This window comes from Micromys minutus (assembly GCF_963924665.1).
Source record: "Micromys minutus genome assembly, chromosome: 2".
Classification (NCBI taxonomy): Eukaryota; Metazoa; Chordata; class Mammalia; order Rodentia; family Muridae; genus Micromys; species Micromys minutus.
Window position 1 is genome coordinate 13597629 of NC_137971.1, and position 15054 is coordinate 13612682.

At 50.8% G+C, this 15054-nt stretch overlaps 1 protein-coding gene across 2 annotated transcripts in view; it reads left to right on the forward strand.

The window, feature by feature from the left end:
- The window catches only part of SH3PXD2A (SH3 and PX domains 2A), a 193263-nt gene that overhangs the window by 126580 nt on the left and 51629 nt on the right, over positions 1-15054 (forward strand). The window contains exon 7 of one of the 2 annotated variants that reach the window (XM_080912611.1): positions 10099-10143. The exons of the other annotated variant lie outside the window; for it this stretch is intronic. Within the exon in view, the coding sequence (XP_080768737.1) occupies positions 10099-10143 (45 nt within the window). The remainder of the gene's footprint in view (positions 1-10098; positions 10144-15054) is intronic. 2 annotated transcript variants of the gene reach the window in all.

The window sequence follows — 15054 nt, forward strand, 5'->3', positions numbered from 1 at the left end:
TAGGAACCAAGCATTCAAACGTACGAGTTTATAGGGGACCATTTTCATTGGAACCACCACAGGGGGATTGAACCTCATGCATACTAAGCAGGTTGTTTACCACTGAGCTATATGGCCCTGTCCACCCCCCCACACACATCCCCCCCCCCCTTTTTTTTAGTTTGGTTTTGAGGCATAGCCTGGCTAAGTTGTCTGGTAATTTTGCTGATAAAACACCCTGACAAAAAGCAACTTGGGGAGGAAAGGGTTTATTTCATCTTACATCTCTCAGGCCGCACTCCATCTAGGGGAAGTCAGGGCAGGAACCTGAGGCAGGAACAGAAGCAGGGGGCACAGAGGAACACTGCTTACTGGCCTGTTGCTCATGCTTAGTCAGCCTGCTTAACCACCCAGGACTACTGCCTAGGGGTTAGTGCCACCCACAGTGGCCTGTAAACTCCCTTTCTTGATTGAGATTCTTTCTCAGATGACCCCAGTTCATGTCAAGTTGATATAAAAAACTTGTCAGCACACTGACCATGAGTATGTGCATTTGAGGATCAGAAGTTCAAGGTCATGCTCAGCTACTTAGAGAGTTTCAGGCTAGTCTGGGTTACATTGAGATGCTGTTTCTAAACTTCAGAGGTGGGGCTCTAAAAAAAGAGTCCTGATACACATGGGTCATGAGTTTGAGGCCAGCTTGGGCTACACAGTATCTCAGTAAGGAAACAGATATAGTAAATTGGGCAGTATCTGGCCTCTCCACATCTCTAAGTAGCTGCCCTGGGGTACTGTTTCATAGACATGATACAGACCACCACTGGCTAATAGAAACAGCCTGAACAGGAGAAAACTTGCTCTAGGAGCCTCCTCCAGCCTTCTGATTAGAGGAGGACCCTGGAAGACCCCGGAGCAGTTTCTCAAGAATTCGTTCACACCCATAAAAGGAAGGCAAGAATTTTAGCTGCATTCCTGACCATGGGACCCCACCTAGGCATCTGGCATCGGGGCATGCTTCCTAGGGCTCTGCCTGTGGCCTCCTCTGGGGACAAGTCTCCGTGAAGCAGAATTTCTCAGAGTTGGTGAGAGACCCCACTAACAGGACAGAGAACAGCTTTGGCCAGCTTTGCCTGGCACAGGGAACCCTGGGTGGGGCTCTGAGAAGTAATCTGTCCCCAGTGAGTGAGAGGCCATCCTCCCTGGTGGGAAGCTTAGCCTGCACTGTGGTATGAAAGGGTTAACTCTCAGCCCCAGCCCTCCCCTGTCCCAGGCACACTCAGCTGCCGCTTTCTGGACAAAGCTTAGTCACGTGAAAGCCAGCTGTGGGGATTTCCCCAGCAGTGATGCGCATTTGCGTCTTATGTGCACACATGCACAACTGCTTACGTGGCGTCTGTGAGCTCTGGGGACCTGTCTACACCCTTGCAGATCAGGGGAGGGCCAAGTCAGTAGAGGCCCAGGGCTTCTCGAAGATACCATGAGGGAGGGGGGTTGACTGAACCTGGATTTCACCAGTCATGGTAGACAAGCATGTTGCACCTGTGTAGACAGACTCCTGTTCCCTGTAACATCCATCCTGCCACAAGGCTATATTGGTTATGGGTGGTTTGTTGTTGTTTTTGAGTCCTTGGAAGGCTTTGTCATGGAGTCTTCTGGGATATCCTGCTAGGCGTGAGAGCCTGTGTTTGTACTATGGTGCCCAGGAAGGTCAAGGGCGTTTCCTAGCTTCAGAAGGAGGGCACTTTGAATTAGATCAGTAATTCTCACCCTTCCTAATGCTGTGACCCTTTTATACAGTTCCTCATGCTGTGGCGACCCCTAACCATAAAAGTATTTTCATTGCTACTTAATAATTGCAATTTTGCTACTGGTTTGAACTGAAGTATAAGTATCTGATATGTGACACCCCAGAGGGGTCTGGACCCACAGGTTGATAATCCCTGGGCTAGATTAAGATCAGGGCCACAGGCGTGAATTGAGTTTGGGAAACCAGTGGAGCAAAGAAGGCTACTTACTGCTCCACTGAGGTTTAACTGGCCACTGAGTGTTTCCGGTGTGATGTAATCGTGGGCAGGGCTAAGATAACAGGGTTAAGATAAATTCAGGGCTAACTGGTGTGCACTTTTGAGTGTGTGCACTAAGACTGCTGTCCCAGGGCTGCTGTTCATTCTAGGCAACCGTTCTAACACTGGGCTGTGTATCTAGCCTAGCTTAGCATGTTTTTATTCAACACCTATTATGTGCCAAACATTTGTTAAGATTATAGTCCTAGCTGGTGTTCCGGAGCTGGCTGAAATAGGGCAAAGAGGGGTAAGATAGACCAACCTTAAAGAAAATGGGTATTCTGCCGCCAGCCCTGTGCCTCCACCGAAGGCTTCTATGACAACCTTTTCTCCCTCCATTTTAGCACCCCCAATGGGAGTTTGACCATGCTCCAATGAGTATGTACACATTGTACTCCCCCCCTTTTCTTCTTTTTTTGCTTTGGGGAGGTCACAAGGGTGGGGGGTGGACCTGGGAGGCCTGGGAAATGAGTGTGGTCAGATCCTGTGATTGGGGTGCATTATGGGAAATTTTCAAATAAGCAATACAAAATGCCATGTTTAAAAATGGGTATCCCCAGGCTGGAGAGATGGCTCAGCGGTTAAGAGCACCGTCTGCTCTTTCAGAGGTCCTGAGTTCAATTCCTAGCAACCATATGCTGGTTCACAATCATCTGGTGTGTCTGGAGACAGCCACTGTGTACTCATATACATAAAATAAATTAATAAATCTTTTTTAAAAATGTGTATCCCGAACTTCAGTTCAGATAAGAGCCCCCACCTCTCTGCAGCTTGTGAGCCTTTTTCAAAGGCAAGTCCTGTCTGTTATCATAAGGTCTTTGAGGCACTCCCTGATTAATCTCTCCCAGGCTACGCCAGTGAGCCTCAGAGTAGAAAGACTTCCTTTAGAGGCGGTCTGGACAGAATCAAGCAGGTACCGAAGTGTGCCAGGCTGCCTGAAGCCAGGGGCTTCCGGAGCAGACATGATCAGTCAGCGGATGTGCATTGTGGACATAGTGTATGTAGGTCCGCCTGTGCTGAGGTCCAGTGAAGCCGGATCAGCAGGAGGACCCAGCAGTGCATGTGGACCATGCTCACTAAAGAGCTGGCAGTTGATTCTTTGATGATCCGATAGCCAGAGTCCAGAGTGAGAGACAGGATGTTCTACTCCAGCTTGTCCTGGATGGGAATGTCCGTCCTGAGTGTGCTGCCCTTGACTCCTCCCTACAGCCCTTCCCTCCTCCCTTTTGGCTCCTGAAGGAGCTAACCAAGGGGTGCGTGGATACAGGACTATAGACCTGAAGTGGTTGGGTGACTGCAGTCACCGGCCCATTTCTGTGCTGCCTCTGTGTGTGTGAGCACACACAATGTCCTAGGTGGGGGCGGCTCGGGGATGTGGGCAGAGAGCCTCAGGGAGACTTCTCAGTGAGTGGGGTGGACCACCAAGGCAGACCACCCAGTGGCGGGAGGGGCTGAGATGCTGGGATTCTCAGTCTTGAGTTTATCTCTTCTTTGCTGTACAGAAACAGCAGGGCTCCAGGAAAGGTAAGGACCTGAGAACTGAGGGGAAACCACACCCAAGGGGCTGTGTGGGGTCAAACTGCAGCTGCTGGGAGCAGATGCTCAGCCCTGCCCACCCACTTCCCCGCCCAGCACTCCTGTCTGCCCACACATCTCCCAATGTGGCCACCTGTCTTTAAACACTTCTGGCCTCAGCATTGTGCTGAAGCCCCTCCCCAGACAGCTGAATGATCCCTGGTGGTCGATTTTCTTGAATCCAATAGACTCGACTGACCTGGTCCAAGCCCTGGTTTGGGAAGACATCCTCTTCTTGGTCCTTTAGAAACTGGGGATCGCTCCCATATCCCCCACCTGAGCAGACGGTCTGCCTGTTTTCCTGAGCAGCTCAGACTGCAGCGTGCAGTACATTCCTACCCTAGGTTGGGCGGTCCCATGTGTACCCTGGATTCTGGGAAAGGCAAGACTCTGGGGGAAAAGACCTTTTTGTAGCTGCAGGCAAAATGTGGGAGTGTGTTTGCTTTTACAGAGAGGACCACAGCAGAAGTAAATAAGGTCAGAGGAGAAGACCAGAAAACGAAGTCTCCATTTAGGGCCCCTTTGTTCTCAATTCCTGGCCTGCTTGCTTGGGCTCAACTCTGACACCACCTCTTCTTTGCTCTGGGGCCTTGGGAAAGGATCGTAACTCCCCTGAGCCTCGATTTCCTCATCTGCAGAAGGCAGATAGAGTATTGTCAGGATTTGAGTTTTTTTAAAAAGAAAAAAAAAGTACATTAAATGCTCTTCCAGAGGTCCTGAGTTCAATTCCCAGCAACCACATGGTGGCTCACAACCATCTATAATGGGATCCGGTGCCTTCTTCAGTGTATCCACATACATGGCATAAATAAATAAATCTTAAAAAAAAAAAAAAAAAAGACCATGAAGCCAAAGATATAGCAGAGAGGGGATTGGAGGCACTTAGGTTTGTCTTGTCTTTCAGGTCCCCAGTGGTAACTCAGCCCTACTAACCTCCCTAAGTACTTCCACCCACTGGAAGCTTGTAGCCCAGCCACTTAGGGCTTGGGAAAAACCAGCTACATAATTTACAGAGTGAAAACAGGGAACCTCTTGTTTATCAGTGATGGATGATTTCAATCCCACTACAGCATTAAGCTAGCCCGAGGCCCTTGTGTCAATGTGCGGGGGTCCCAGAGGCTATACAGAACACACCTCTAGGAAGCCAGCCCTACCCCAAGTGGCTGGGAAGAGGACGCAGGGAATGCAAGGGTCCCCTTGCTGTGGCGGCATTAACCCCTTACCCTTCCAAGGTCACGGTTTCCCTTCTCTGGTTTTGTATGAAAGGCTCTGGCTTCTGCTTAGGCCCAGGGCTGCCCATCTGAGAAACAGTTTACATGCCATCTTAGGTCATATTCTGCCATCAGAACAGTATGCCTGAGGCAAGGTCTCATAGAGCCCAGAGTGGCCTCAGAACTTCTGCTGCTACCATTAAATACAGGGCTGGCCCCTACAGGCTGAAAGTGGTGGTCAGGTTTCCTGGTGGCCTAGTCAGAAAGGGAAAGAATAACATGGAATCTGAGAAACTTAAGAAACTGGCCCTGTGCAAAGTTGAACTGTAGCAAGGGAAGGAGGGGGAAGATTAGGATGCAGTTACTTAAAAGCTGTGTGTTAAAGCCGCACGGTGTGAACAATAGAATTCCCAAAGAGGGAGAGGCCTTTCCTGATATCTGGAAGGAGGGAAGGGCCTGGGGAGAATAGAGATTTTTTCATTCCTTGGGACCTGGCAGAATCTTCGAGCTTTGTAAACTGGTAAAGGGTGGCCCACCCTGGTCCCCCGAGTCTTTGGCTCACTGACGTCCTTCAATGTTTGGACAGTTGGCTGTCCTCTCTCACTCCTCCACCCAGGGCTGCAGCCCACTCCAGGTTTATTAGTTTGGAATGTGGAACTGGTTTTCCTCCAGAGACGCATCCTGCAGACATGGTTTAGGACTAGATTGGGGTGTATGGAGCTTGGCTCCCATAGCTCTGCAGTTGTTGAAGGTTAGGCTTGGAGGAGGGGTGTCCTTTCCTTATCTAGACTAGCCAGACCTTGCGGAAGCTTCTGGAAGTTCAGGGATACCTGCCTATCATTCTTGGCTTCCTCTTCATCACGCAGGTCGGACAGGAGCCAGGGTCAGCCTCTCAAGTATGGACCAAACCCAGGGTCTGGTGACACCTGCAGAGACTGGATTTTTCTCTGGGCCTTGATTCTTTCTGGCATTGCTGGCTAGCGGGAACAGCTGTGGCAAGAACGTGGATATCATGGATGAGAGGAAGAGCCTGTCTCTGCATTATCTTACCACCCTGGACACCACAGCTTCTGCAGCTATCTATTTCCCATCATAGCCCAGAGGCCTAACTCCTCCTACCTGGCTCAGAGCGTCCACGGGCAGTGGGTCATGGGAGTGTGAAAAGGCTCTGAGGAAGATGTGGTGTCAGACCTTTTCACTACCGTATTATGGAAGGAAAAGAAGATCAGATTGCTAAATGTCCCATGCCAGCCACTGTAAATGTCCCATGCCAGCCACTGTAAATGGCCATGTGAACACAAGGCCCAGGCCTTTGCTACTCTTGCACCCCCTCATCACTGCCCCTGATGCCTTGCTTTTTTTTTTTTTTTTTTTTAAACTTCATGGATATAACAAACACCCGTGGGAACAAACGATTTTAAGGGAGGATGGGTTTAATTTTCATGTCACAGAGTTCTGACCATGGTCAGTGTCATGGAAATTTGTGGAAGATGTTTTATATCCAAACATGATGCTGCCTTTAAAGCTATCTCCTTTTAGGGGGTTGGTTTTCCAGAAATTGAACCTGTGTTCAAAGATTCTTTTTCTTTTCTTTTTTCTTTTCTTTTCCTTTCCTTTACCTTTCCTTTCCCTTTCTTCCTTCCTTCCTTCCTTCCTTCCTTTCTTTCCTTTCTTTCTTTCTTTCTTTCTTTCTTTCTTTCTTTCTTTCTTTCTTTCTTTCTTTCTTTCTTTCTTAAAGATGGTCTTTTTCCAATGTTCATTTAATTTCTTGTGTTATGGCAAGTTCCAGGTTTCTGCCAGGAAAGTCTAGGACATCAGAGATCAGCAGGTCCTAATGCAGTGCTTGGCAGATGCCACGTATTGAGGCCCAGAAAAATTAAGCCCTTTGCCCAAGAGCTACCTCTCAGCAAGGCTGGGCAGGCAGATTACCAATCTCAAATCTCTCATGTCTCATCCCTTTTCTGCACAACCCTGGCTTCTTAGTCGGGGTTGGGGTAACGCAGCAGTTGGTTTGTGTTGGTCACAGCTGTTTCTTGGCTGTGCCCCTGAGCCAGCAGCCGCCTTGTCTGCCTGTTGGCCGGAGGGCTCTCCTCTGTTCATCAGAATGAGGTGGAAGAGAGTTTGCCCAGGGCCAGCCGGATTTACTCTTCACATCCAGGAATTGGATCCCTTTAAAAAAAAGACAGCCTTGTTTCTAGTCTATCCCATTTTCTAAGACAGGGAAGAAAATGCCTGCTTCTGGAGGTTGAAGCAAAAATGGGTGTGAGCTCAAGTGTCTGCCCTTTGGCCACATCTGGCCTACCTTGTGCTTCAGTGAACAGAATTTTATCGAAAGATGGCCTAGTCACTGTTTTTAGTATAATCACTGGATGATTTGATTGATGATTGAGTTATGATTGTGTGTGTGTGTTTCACTGGAGATTGACCCTAGGTCCTCAAACATGCTAGGCAAGCACTTTATTATTGAGGTACACACTCAGCCCTCTTTATATTTTGAGACAGAATCAAAGCGGCCCACACAGGCTTTGAACGTCTAGTCTCCTGCCACCGCCTCCCAAGTGCTGGGATTTGTGAGTTTTTACCAGGCCCAGCCCACTTTTCACTATAATGGTAGAACTGAGTGATCTTCCCAGAATCCATCTGGCTCCGACACCTAAGTTTTCCCCGGTCCCTAGCCTAACAGAATAATTCTTCCTGGGCTGTTTCCACCCAGGCTCACTGGAAGAGAATTTACCTTTCTCAAAATACTTCATGAGGAACCCAAAGGGAAGCACAAAGGGAGAGGGGGATCAGTATGTGGACTCAGGCAGGTCAGTTCCCACCCCCACCCTACTCTGCTCTCAGCCCTCCTTGTCTGCAGCTACTTAGAGCCTTGGTGGTCTTCAGCCTGCCTGCCCTGTCTTGGCTCCATGAGACAGTCCTGCCAGCTGCCAGGCTTGGTGAGAGGTCTCAGTTCCAGCTGTTTGTCTCTTAACTCCAACGGAGTCCCATCTGAGGGCGGTGGCGGGAAATATCTCAGAGGAGATGTTGGGGTCTGTGCAGTGTGTCATCCAGTCAGTGTTCTTGCATCCCGGGTCCCTGACTTCCCAGGTGCCCTCAGGGCCGAATGAAGTCTACTGGTATCAGTTAGTCACCACAGTAGCCAAGAAGGTAATAAGAATATTGCTTTATCCTGAATTTTACAAGTTCAAGACTAGGCTTTGAGGGGCTGGAGGAGTGTTGGCTTGGTGCTTAAAATTGGTTGCTTGGGCTGGAGAGATGGCTCAGTGGTTAAAAGCACTGACTGCTCTTCCAGAGGCCCTGAGTTCAATTCCCAGCAACCACATGGTGGCTAACAACCATCTGTAATGAGATCTGATGCCTTCTTCTGGTGTGTCTGAAGAGTGTACTCACATTAAATCAATCAATCAATCTTTTAAAAAATTATTTTAGAAAGAAACAATCAGTTCCAAAAAAGTTAAGTAACTTACCTAATGGGTAGAGCCTGGGAAGAGGTGGAGCCTGGAAGAAGGTGGAGCCTGGAAGGGGTGGGGCTTATGTCTGTACCCAGGTCTCAGATTGCAGAGACCTCTTGAAACTCTCCCCAAACTCACTCTTGGGTTTATAGTAAAAATCGAAATATCTGCTTCCCAGTTCTCTGGCGGTAGGCAGATTTACTGAGCTGGTGTGGTAGCATCAAACTCTGGTTGCCTGCAAAAGATGGGTGTTGTATTAGCTCTGTAGCCTTGAGCAACTTGATCTCTCTGCTCCAGTGTGTGTGCAGAACTGGAGGGATAACAATACCTGTTGTAGGTTTGTCTCAGACAGTGACTGAATAGCCCTTATGTGCCATGTGCAGTACAAAGCTTGGTAGACCACAGAGGCTGGATCAATGTTGGCTGCTATTATTTGCTGTGAAGAGGTCTACAGGATCCCCCCAACCGGGGGCCAGTGCTAGGCAGTCCTGCTAGGGTCCGTCCTGCACATACGCAGCCCAACATTAGCCTCGTGACTGTCTCCTGCAGCATGGCTGGCTCTGCCCGAGGCTTAGTTCCGTTCTATCTCCTTCCCATCTGAGAAATGTCTCCCTAAGAGTGTGAGGCCAGAGGTACATGCCAACCTCCTGAGTTTATCATGGGACTAAACGGTCCATTACAGGCAGTTAGTGCCCCTGGTGACCTCTGGCATTCATGGTGACCTTTGAACTTGTGAAGGTGCTTCACAGAGTTCAGTGTAAAGTGGGGGGAGAGGACCGGTTCACTAAAGTTGCCCCTGTGGCACGCACACCCAACGTGTACATGCATGCATGCTGAAAACATCGGGAGTGTTCATAGCAGTGACCAGGAGCTTTGTACCCCATCACCGATCACAGTGCTGACGGCGTCCCTCCACCTTCGAGCCCATAAGGATGTGTTCCTCTATAGCATTTTAATTTAACCCTCACTCTTGGCAGGACACAGAATAACCATGTTTCTGGGTGAGGAAGCTGAGGCACACAGGATACCCTTGTCTGAGCCTGGGATACAGCCCTCAGCTCCTGGCCACTAGCTCCTGGGTCCAGTGTAAAGACCATGGTTCTCAATCTGGGGGTCCTGATCCCTCTACTGTTCTGAAGGATGCCTTTCAGGGGGGTCCCCTAAGGCCGTCTGGAAAACTCAGATGGTTTGCATTACAATTCACGCCAGGAGCAAAATTATAGCTGTGAAGCAGCAACAAAAATATATTTATGGTGTGCGCGTGTGGTGAGGGTCACCACAACATGAGGAACTGTATTAAAGGGTCGCAGCATCAGGAAGGGTGCTTTAGGGAGTCTCTTCTGCACCCTCGGGCCCCTGCTTCCTCCTCCCTCCTGTGCAACTGAGGCAAGAGCTGAGCAAAACCTCAAGGCATACATGTGGAATGTTCTTGAGAACTATCCTGCTGAGCCTGCCAGCCTCTGACAGTCCACGGAGCCACCAGGCCCCATGGGACCAGCCTCCCACATGGAGACAGAGGCAGTGCCTTCTCCAACCCACACTGAGCCAAATCCCATTGCAGGGAGGGCCTGGGTCAGGAGCCTGCTTCAGAGGAGCCTGTGTTTCGACAGACACCTCATTATCCCAGCCAGTCTCTGTAATCACACAGGCCCACGCCCAGCCGTCATCCCAGGCCAGGAAATCATTCCTTCCCCTCCCCCGCCTTCCGCCCAGGGCGCCCTGAACCTCAGTGCCTGCAGCCACGCTTCGGTGGCCCTCCTGCCTGCCTAACGGTTTTCTCTCCTGCTTCTCTTTGCTCTCTCGGGGACTTGGAAGTGTGGTTATCCAGCTGGGCGGAGTCTCCCAAGAAGGACGTGACAGGTACTGCCTTTCATGCATGTGTGTGAACATGTGTGTCCCCAGCATGTGTGCTGAGGAGCTGGTGCCTGCCTGCAGGCTTCCTTAGGCATGCCTCCCTTCATTTGCATGAGGAGCCTTTCCACTCCCCGGGCCCCTGCCTATAGGGAGAACCCTTTCCAGTCCTCAGATGAGCCCCGGAGCCTGGTGAAGTGACCAAGTATCAGAGGCCCAGTGCCTGTGGGTTGAATCCTGTGTTACCCTGGGTGGGTTGCACAACCTTTCCAAAGGCATGTAAAGTCGCCTCTATGCTAGGATGAGGGTGAGTTACTGTCATCTTTGGCCTTCTCCCATCGACCTTCCCAGGAGAATAGGCAAAGAAAGACATCTCTAATCTGCGGCAGCCATCCCCTGATAACCAAACCTGCCTTCCAGAGAGTTCTCTGGGGAGCAAGAGACCTTCCTGTGAATGTGATGGGTTGGACAGACAGCCCCCATTTCCCAATAATCTAGACCTTGGAATTGCCTCAAGGCCTTTAGCTGCCCTGTGAGGTACCCAGGAACTTAGCCTGTGTCTGGTTCATCTGAGTGAAGGGTCCATTTTGCCTCATGGCAAAACCCACGAACAGCAAGACTACAGTGCCCTTGATGGTAGAAGAGGGATAGCATTTCCAGGAGGGTCTTCAACAGGAGCCTTCCCTTTTAAGAGCAAATATTCAAGCTAAGGGGGTGGGGAGGTATGGTAGATGGTTAGGGTAAGAAGGAGTCTTGGGCCAGCTGCTGGGTCAAAGCTTAAGCTCCACCCCAAATCCTGCCTCCCACCGCTGCTGTTGGCAGGGAAGTATCTTGGAAGAGATTCCAGGGGCAAAGGCAGTCGGGGAGGACCCTCTTCCCTCCTGGTTGTCCTTATAGCGTTCGTTCCCTATGACACTGGCCTGGGCCTGAGCTAATCACTGGGCTCCTGTCCCTTTTTCCTCTCTGATCACGCCAATGAGCAAGAGCACACTTGGCCCACAGCAAAACATTCTATTCACCAAACGTATAGCTGAGAGGCCAGCAGGCCCAGTGCAGCCTGGGAGGGACTGGCTGTGAGGGATCGTTGGGTCTTGGTGGGATGCCCAGGCTTGGGAGTGTTATGGAGAACCTGTGGCAGAGCTCCCATAAGGCCTGGCTTCTCAAGATGAGTCCAACTCTCTGGATGCAGAGGTAGCCCCCTTCATCCCCACCCTAGAGTGGTACGGACAGCCAGTTGAGAGTCTGTGACTACAGTCTCCCAGCCTTGGTTTCCCTTCTGGAATGTTGGGGGAATTCTCTCAAATAGGAAACCCAGAGGTGATGGGCTGATGCCAGAGATCCCAATGGATAGGGGTCCTGGAGCTGCTTAGCCTGGCAGCCAACCCAGAGTGGCCTGGGAAGGCTCTGAGCTGGCTCTCTGCAGCTGGTAGGCCTGTGCCTGCCTGGAGGTGGGTCTAGGAGAGGCTTATTGCAGAGGAGTTTCTTTAACCCTCTCCACCGGCCTGGCGATGTGGCTTTTCCCACAAGCTGCCTCTGGTAGTGAGTGAGGTTTTTAGTTCCTCCTGAGTCTCCCATAGCCTCTGCTCTCTAAACAGCTGTTTGTATTTTACACAGGGCTTTAGGCCCCGTAACTTCAGTGCATTCATACGTCAGCCCCATGAGGTACTATTCCTGTTTACAGATGAGGAAGCTAAACTCAGGAAGGATAAGTGTCCTCCCCAAGGTCACAGAGCAAGCAAGGGCAAGGCAGGACTGCACTCCAGAGCCTCTGACACCCATGGAAGTTTGTGCCCAGGAATGTCAGGTCATGGTTGTGTCTGGATCATGTCCTATGGCACCAGTATCAGAGGTGACAAGTCTGAAGCACGTGGTCTGGTTGGAGAGCCATTCCCACCCAGAAGCCCAGGAGAGAACAAGAGACACCATGCCTGGCGTGCTGAGGGAGCTTCCCAGGAGGCAGAAATACTTAGGGAGGAATAGAGGTGGAAAAGCATGTAGGGTAGGGTTAGGGCCTATGGGAAAGACTTAGGAAGAATGGACACGGGGACCTATGGGTGCTCCGTGCATGTGCTGAATAATGAAAGCTAGAATGGTGGGGGAGTGTCAGAGACCAGGGAACACCAATCACATTGAGGGTATGGGAGCCAGGAGAGGATTTGGCAAAGGCCTCAGAAGCTTAAATTGACAACACCCACCCCCCAATTTCTATTCAGATTGTAATTGGAGTAATGCAGGTGTTGAGGCAGGGCCAGGGCAAAAACCCCTAGGTAGGCCCAGCCAAGGACTCTAATAAAGCAAGTAAGGGTCCACCTCACGTGCAAAGTCCCATCCCAACACTGGAGAGGCAGTGCTCTCTAGAAGGGTCCACCCCTCTGAACAGAGCCAAAACCTCATCTGAGCATAAGAGACTCCCTCCCCCTCCTTCAGGCAGACGCCTCCAGATCCCAATTTTCCAGGCCTTGCCTGCCTTGGAGGGGATCCAAAGCTGCCGCTACAGATGACATCACCACCCACCACCAAGCCTTTTCTCATCTGGATACCTGCTCCTAGTGCCCGCCATAGTGCAGCGACGCCCCAAGAGGTAGAGGCCAGAGGGGAGAGCTGGGAGCGTTTGCCCTGGGGGTGAGAGGAGAGAGGAGAAAGAACCCCACTGCTAATGCAGCTGTCTCCCAAGAGGAGTGAGGGTTGCCACTGTGTGCTGTGTGACCCTAGAGAAAGCTCTCTTCGATGTACCTTTCCTTGTCCCGGCCCGTTTTCCAGGCAGACTGTGGACAAGGGCTATGGGTATGTAGATTTTCCTCTGCTTTGAAATCTTGCCTCAAATTTTTCTTGGCTTGGATTAAAATGAGCCGATATCTGTCCCCTTGCTGGCACCTCATCTTTCCCCTCACACCCTCGTCCACAGCCTGGCCACAATTCCAGAGTTGCTTATTCCTCATTGCCTCGGCATCTTGCCCCTTTCCTCCCTTCCTGTTTGGTCATTCATTGTCCCCCCTGTTTGGGAGCTAAGGCCCTTCCTGCTTTACCCAGACGGACACACAGTCACAGCATCTGTCTGGAAGTCCATCTGTCACACACTCAATGCCTACCACTAATGGATGATTCCCTGGGCTAGGTAACAAAGGCAACAGCATGAGTCTGTAAGGATCCCAAACCCCAGTGTTCACCGGGCACCACCTGTGTGCCAGGTGCCTGGAGATGCAGGTGGGGCAGGGTCCTTCCTAGAGACCAAACGTCAATGGCACCTGTAGGCCACGTGTGCCGCCGGAGTTCAGAATGTGCTTGATGGCGTGGACTTCGGTACCGTCCCCGGTTGAGGAGACTGCTTCCCCCGGTGACATTCAGGTTACACACGTGTGACTTGAGGCGGTGTGGAGCCTACTGTGGGGAAGGTTGTTTTGAGAACTGGGCACGCTGCTCCAGTTGGGTGCTGAGTGTGTACTGACCCCATTCCCTGATGAGGACTTGCAGGTGATGGGCACTGCAGAGACTTTGAAGATCTCACCCTGCTTCAGAACTCCTGCCACTGGCCCCCACATCCCCATTTGAATGTGTTCTCCTCACTCCTTTTTTTTTTCTTTTTCTTACTTAAGGTCCCCTCAGTGTCTGGCTACCCTTTAGTTTGTGCTACACCTGCTGTGACAAGACCAATACCCCCCAGTGCCCAGTCTGTTCCTAGCTGGTGCAGAAGCTGCTGACTTGTGCTGGGCTACCCTCCTGCTCTGCTGTTGGTTGTGTTTCTGCCTGAAATACTATTCTGACTGCAGGGGCTGCCTAGGGCTTGCCTGTGTGCACTCATGAGGCACACCTCAGCTTCTGAGTCTCCAAAGGGCCTAGCTGGGGCTGCAAAGCCCATATTCTGTGGGAGAAAAGTACCAGACTCATGGGTTTCTTTCTCCTCCCAGGAGAGTGTCTTTTGACTCTCCTAGCATTCCCTGGCCACAGACCCTGACAGACCCTTCTTCACAAAAGACAGAGGTCTAAACAGTATCTCACTTTATCTGAACTGTGGGACAGGATGGGCTATACAAAGTGACTCATGCCGAGGCCCCACCCATTAGAGCTAGCTCTTCAGAGCCTGGGCCTCAGAGTTTGGGGATTTAAAAGCTCCTGTGACCCTTCTAAGCAGAGGGTCATTGTGTCAGCAGGACAGTGTGTGGAAACAGATCAGAATTCTGTGAAGAGGAGAGGTACGCTTGAACCTTTAAAAAGCCTGTGAGTGCTTTGGCTGTCTCTGTATGAGCTGTGGGAACTGCGTGAGCTTCTTGAACTCCTCTGAGCCTCTCACTAATTTATGAGTTAAACGGGAAGAGAAAGGGGCTGTCTCAAGGTGGACTGAAGCCATACCTGCCTGGCATGTGAGTCAGATTCAGTCATGCAGAGGGAGGGGTGTGTCTGAGGGGTGAGGCACCACAAGAGACTGGAAACCCTGGGCCATTTCTATGGCCACACTAGTGGTGTGAAGCCCCAGCCTTCCATTGGTAGAAGTTTGCATTTGTTTTGGTTCTGAGACCAGTTTCTTGACTTGGCAACCCTGGCTGACCTTGAACTCCAGATTCTCCTGCCTCAGCCACTATGGTGGGAATTACATGCTGACTGACAAATATATGGTTGCAAGAAATGTACTAGGAATTACTTCAGGGGGTGGAGCGTCTGGGAAGGCTTCCTGAAAGAGGTGATTAGTCATTTTCTGGCTTGTGGATTCGTATAGGGCTAGCAGGGCATACTGTCTGTGGGAGTGTCCACGGTAACAGTTGGAGCGCAGAAAAGATTTGATAGCACATGCAGCCATATACCCTTTCAGCAGAGATGGGCACCCAGCCTGTCTGTAGTCCATCCTGCTGCCTGTTTAATGAATGTCACACTGGCCAAACAGGACAAAGAACTGCCTTGCTCCCGGAGGAAGGGTTCGCTCAGCCC